We start from the raw sequence: 5,875 nt of genomic DNA, 5'->3' as shown, positions 1-5,875 counted from the left end.
ACACAGAGGCTCTCCTCCCTCCCCCCTCCTCCCTCCCCCCTCCTCCCTCCTCCCTCCTCCCTCCTCCCTCCTCCCTCCTCCCTCCTCCCTCCTCCCTCCTCCCCCTCCTCCGAGCAACGTAACATTCTTTTCATTCTGTCACAGATCCGTATGATAACAGGAGGCTGCTTTGGAACGCCTAGCGAGCTCATCCATAATGCAGACGGGCGACGTCCTGGATTCCTGTGTCATTCATCCACCTTGAACCTCTCCCTGAACCCAGCGAGGTGTTAGCATTAGCCCTGGGGATGTGGACCAACAGCAGGTATGCTGTTCTCAAACACAACCATCATCACCTTCCACCCTGTCAAACCCTCAAACAAAAACCATCATGTTGATCCCGGTGTCTTTGTAACGCAAGACTTTTGACCGCAAACCCATTTATCTTATGAACCAACTCAGCTTGCAGAATCTTCAATTATGATTTTTTTGCATAATGTATTATGCAGACTATGTAGGTAGACCAGAACCGTAAAGGTGGATGCAAGATCATAGATATTCTGATGACTCGAGACTGGAGGATCTGATGATGTAGAAAGCCCTGGATACCCTAAGTCAATTTTGAATAAAAGCCTAATCATAAATGATTAAATAAATTGAACAGTGAACACCTCGTGCCTCCTTCTGCATTTGATTTAAAAAAGAATGAGAGAATAATGTCTGGGATTCAACTGTTCATCAAAATTTATTGCACACGTTGATTGAATACACAGTCATTGCACAGGTGGCCTAAATAAAAACACATCAAAGCATTGAATAAATAGTTGTATATCATGTAATAAAGTTAGCCGTAAAATATATAAACTATATCACCATTTCTTCTTTTCTACACATACACTGAATCTCCATCACCATAAAAGTACTGCATTGAATAAATGAGAGATTAACAAACTACGTTTGGAAAACGAATGAGATAAAAACACGATGGTTATCTTGGACAACCTTCCGCCCCCACCAAGCCTGTCATCCCTCCTGCCCCACCTCCACCTCTCCTCGCCGAAGCAACGTTCAAACTCTTCTGATAGTCAACTCACACAACCAGCATATGAACAGCTCCTCTCCCTCCTCCCCTCCTCCGTGGCTATCTGACCTGTCTCAGCCAGGACCATGGTTGTCTCTCCTGCCACCTCTCCCCTAGACCGCACGCCAGCTTTGTCGCTGAGCGGCAAAAGGTCTAGCTTCCGATCGGGCTCTCTGTGTGCAGGCGCCGGTCACGTTCTCTGCTCTCTCTCTCTCTGAGCGCTAACAGACAGATCCGACTGGGGCACGTCTGTCCCACCTGTCTGTAGCCCGCCGCCCGCCCGCCCGCCCGCCTCCTCCAGTAGCGCTCCTCTCTCGTCGAAGAGAAGTTTTTGTTCTGACGCTCGCTCTCCTCCATCATCCACTCCACCCGCGACCCGGCGCCACCCGGTTAGCGCCCGTTGCGCCGGCCGGCCCCGGAGGCGATTTCGCGCCGGGGGGTGGTCAGGCGACGGAGCCGCTGGGAGACTCTGGAGACCGTTCTGTCAGGGAGGCGGGGGGACACCGGTCAGACACAGCGGCATGGGTGAGCATGGACGTGGGGTAAGGGGGAGGGGGCAGTGGGGGGGTGGAGGAGAGAAGGAGGGGAAGGGTTGGAGGAGGGGAGGGGGTGAGCAAAGGAGGGGTGGTGTTTATGTGCAAAGGGAAGTTTATTACAATGGCCTGTAGGGGGGAATTCGGCGGGGGGGAGATTAGATGATATAGATATAATTTTGATCAGAAGACAGATAGTACATCACTGTGGAAAGAGCAGTGACGAGGGGGGGGGGGGTGATGTTCATTTGTTCTTCATTTTCAAAGTGGGGCCTGACTGAACGTGTTGGAGTGCACCGGGTCATGGGGGCGTGTTTGGCTCCAGAGGCCTGCTGGGATGGTTCAGGGACGGGGCGGCGGAGAGGCGGGGAGAGGGCTCACCTGAGGATCTCCAGCAGGGAGCCACTGGCTCTCTCAGAGGGGCTGAGGGACGCTGGAATCTCGGGGCTGCAGAGGAGCGGAGGAGAAACACCGTCAGAACAAATGCGGTCGTATGAAAATGAGTTGGCAGTTATGAGCTTGCTTATGTATAAAATAGGTACATTTGGCTGCCGGAGCAGAAGGAAGTTTCACTTGATAATATTCCTTAAATATAATATGTTGTTTAATTAAATCACTAGATAAGGCGTTAAGTGGTACAACTAGATTTAAAATCTAAAAACAATATGATCACACTCCGATGTACAGGTTTTGCAGTAAACAACCAACCAACAAGAGAATAAACAAATCATGGTGACGCTGCTTTCATGTCAAGGCCGTGATCATAATACATATTGGGGGGGGACTCATCCCCCCCAATATACTGATATAAAAATATAAATGTGCTACGCTAGGACAGGCAACCACGCACGCTGTCTGAAATGATCATAACAAAAAAGAATTTGTCCCCCCCAATGTTTACTCCATGGCTACGGCCTTGCTTCATGTACCCTTTTCTAAGAAGTTCGACGTTCATTGATAGAAAAAACGTTATCTTTTTGTTGAAAACATAACAATCTCAACATGCCTTATCTTTACTGACTGACTTAACGATTTACAGTCGTCATTAGAAAGCCGTAAAAGTAACCACGACTTTCCATGACGTTCCCCAAAATGTCTAATGGTTGTTGAGGTTTCACCAGGGAGTTAGTCCAGCTGTCAGCTGCATGATTATCTTTTCCTTTGTTATCTAAGGAACCACAAATCCCAGAGTCAGGTTCTCAATGCTAAGAAAGTCCTACATACACACGCTAATCCTGCTCCCCAAACCAAACAGCTTCTGTGGTCAGTGTACCAGTCTCCTGCATGAGTTCGCTATGACACTTTCCCCTTCGGGAGTAACCACGCTACTGATCACTCCCTTGGCATGCCAAGCCACAACACAGCATGACAAGGCATAACAGGATTCCAGAGAACTGACTTTGGAGCTCTGACCACTCCCTGTGCCCTGGCATGACTCGTGTCTACACGGCCCCACCTGACCGGTGCAAGCTCACCTGCGGAGGCAGAAGCCGGTGCAGCTGTTGTCGGCGGGGTCTGCGCACACACAGCGGCCAGCAGAGCGGCCAGCAGAGCGGCCAGCAGAGCGGCCAGCAGAGCGGCCTGCAGAGCGGCGGCGTCGTGCCAACGGGCTGCCCAGGCCGTAAACCGTGGTCTTACTGCAGGGGGGGGGGGGGGGGGGGGGGGGGAGGGAGGGAAAATGAGAGAAAAAGAAGGAGAGAGAGATAAAGAAGGAGGGTGAACAGATATACAGACAAAGAGGGAGAGATTGAGAAAGAGAGTAACAGTGAGAGAAACAGAAAGAGAGAGAGGTACAATTATAAATGTTATCAGTAACCCATATACACACCCATAATGTTTGACTTTGTTCCTTGATATGGCCTGGTGCCAGCATCATTCATTCTGTGGCAGGATCCTCATAATCCTGAAGTGCAGCCCAACACACACAGGATAAACTAAGATGATAGCAAACTCACTTCTGTACGCTGTGAAGCCACACACTGCATAACCCCTTCATCGATCACCCTTACCCCCCTAATATGTAAGTCTTTGTCGTCGGTTTTTGGTGACAGGTTGGTGAAGGTCACCAACCTTTCTTTTTGGTCTGTGTACTTTTCTTTGTGTGGATGTTTATTAGGTGTGTGTGTGTTTCTGTCGAAGTGTACACGGCAAATTCTGCCGCGTCATTTCAACACTAGGAGGGTTTTCTACAGGTTAATCTCATGAGAGTTGACCTACATGGAACTCGACCAGAACAATGAACACTCCTGTGTCGAATCAAGACTTAGGTATCTGCTGCGTACTTACCAGGTGTGTGTTCCTGTGTACGGGTGTTTACCTAGTGCATGTGTGTGTGTGAGTGTGTGTGCCTGTGTGTGTGTATCTGTCTGTGTCTGTTTGGGTGCATGTGTGTGTGTTTGTGAGGTGCCTACCTCGGAGTGTTGACCCAGATGATGTCCAGGTGACAGAAGTAGTGGCACTCAGAGTCCAGCTGGTTGTTACAGGCGCAGCGCCTGGTCCTGACTCTGTGAGGTCCGACCGCCTCGCTCGAACCTTGGTGTTCCCTCAGCGGGGGCCCCACACCTGCAGGGCAGACACGAGCAGACCTCAAACACGCTGCCGTGTCCTCTCCACCGCGCCACACAGGCGCATCCTAACCCTGGCACCCTCCAATCAAAATCCACCCCCCAAAAAAACATTCTGTGGAAGAAGGTTTGAAAGTCCGCAGAAAGCAAACAGACATTCAGAGGAGCTTTCACACCTCTTGGACTCTTGCGGGTCGTTGGGTGAGTTCAGTGGTTCGTTCCGGAAGGGGAATGTGTGCTAATTCCCCCGCGCACCAGACTTCTAGCTGCCCTGTCATGAACGTCATCAGCTCAGAGAGAAACAGAGCTCCTGCTATTGTGGGCTAGCTCAGAGCTCCCAGGTCCGGCTGGGTAAACACGGTCACCGTCCGGCTCCCCCACACTCCACAGTCCGAGAGTAAACAAAGGTCCATGACATCTCGATTAGTTTGCAGCTCAAACAGACAGGGGCAGAGGTGGAGCTGTGTGAAGTGCTGACAGAGCCTGCTCAGACACTTATCGTAACCGCTGAGACACTTTGTTATTACTGGGTACAGTACACCGTGAACTGTACTTGAGCCAATGTTTTCATTGTTCTGGACAGGAAAATATGCCACTGGTTTGATGTCTGCACGGATCGAACTTAAGTCAAATATCTACGTTGATGCATCATGGCTTTGAACCAAAATGAACACCTGTCTTAACGGTACAATGTATTGCATGTACAGTAGAGACACATAGACGCAGTCAAAAAGGACATTTGTTAAATTGTTTAAATGATGTTGCCCTCCCAAGCAGCCCTTGTTTTCGATACGATAAATACTCGACACGTTGTTGAATTTCATGTTTCAATTGCTTCGTTTTTTAAAGACAATAGTGATCAGCATTAACTTAAAGAACTCAACCCAAAAACACAAATGTTGTTGCCATTCAAAGAGCAGCAACTGCTCGGGGAAACAAAACAGAAAAAGAACACAATCACAGAATAAAATACATTCCAAAACAACACTACATTCTTTGCTTTCCGTGCCAGTGGAACTCCCCCCCCACCCCCAAATGTTTAGTATCCTGTCAGAACCCCACTCACCCTCGTGCATGGAGACACACGCAGCGATGAGGAGCAGCAGGAGGCAGTAAGAGGACATGGTGTCTGGCTGGGTTGCAGGGTAAGCTCCTCAGGTGTTCTGAGGAGAGAGCAGTGTTCTCCTGGTGGCTGCTTGCTTGTTTGTGTGCAGGTGTCTGAGCTCCGGCACTGACTTATAGCCCCACCCCCCCCACCCTCCCCAAACTCCCCCCCCCCCCCCTTGCCTCCCCCCTCCCCTCCCTCACGCCTTCTCCTTTGTTACACAACCTCCGTGTGTTTGAGCAGACTGAACGTTCCAGGAATATTGGCGCTTCGACAACCGCCCCCCTCCCCCCCCCCCCCCCCCCACACACACACAAGCCACCCAGACAGCAGACAGGGAAGACTGACTTATCACCCGCCACATGTCACCCCCCCCTCCCCCCCCCCCCCCTTCAGCCCTTCCCAAACATTCATTTTCACATGTGTGACATTCAGTATCTGTGTCAGTTGACATGAGTGACATGTTGCTCGGACATGTCCAGGTGATGTGAAAGAGAGAGGGGGGACGAATGAATGGATGGATGGATGGAGAGAGGGGCGGGCCTCGAGAGGAAAGAGATGGCTCCCGATTGGAGGTTTTGCATAAACGGCTGATAGCTGATGGGTGAGGTCA

The 5,875-nt window shown here is 50.5% G+C and overlaps 1 protein-coding gene across 1 annotated transcript; it reads right to left on the bottom strand.

The window, feature by feature from the left end:
- Window positions 1–646: 646 nt before the first annotated feature.
- Window positions 647–5,393, bottom strand: LOC124478333 (endothelin-2). Its single transcript, XM_047036590.1, has 5 exons — window positions 5,224–5,393; window positions 4,005–4,155; window positions 3,069–3,230; window positions 1,975–2,040; window positions 647–1,541 (listed from the first exon to the last, which is right to left on the bottom strand). The coding sequence occupies exons 1-5, from the start codon at window positions 5,279–5,281 to the stop codon at window positions 1,451–1,453; spliced, it is 528 nt and encodes a 175-aa protein (XP_046892546.1). The 5' UTR covers window positions 5,282–5,393; the 3' UTR covers window positions 647–1,450.
- Window positions 5,394–5,875: the final 482 nt, after the last annotated feature.

Source organism: Hypomesus transpacificus, chromosome 2 (genome assembly GCF_021917145.1).
Source record: "Hypomesus transpacificus isolate Combined female chromosome 2, fHypTra1, whole genome shotgun sequence".
NCBI lineage: Eukaryota > Metazoa > Chordata > Actinopteri > Osmeriformes > Osmeridae > Hypomesus > Hypomesus transpacificus.
The sequence above is the reverse complement of the archived record's forward strand: the minus strand, read 5'-3'. Positions and strand labels throughout refer to the sequence as shown.

Coding starts and splice junctions, on each gene's coding strand:
- LOC124478333 (XM_047036590.1), bottom strand. CDS start 5,281: ATGTCCTCTTACTGCCTCCTGCTGCTCCTCATCGCTGCGTGTGTCTCC. Junction 2,041..3,068: donor ACCGGCTTCTGCCTCCGCAG/GTGAGCTTGCAC, acceptor GCTCCTCTGCAG/CCCCGAGATTCCAGCGTCCC. Junction 1,542..1,974: donor TCCCTGCTGGAGATCCTCAG/GTGAGCCCTCTC, acceptor CCTCCCTGACAG/AACGGTCTCCAGAGTCTCCC.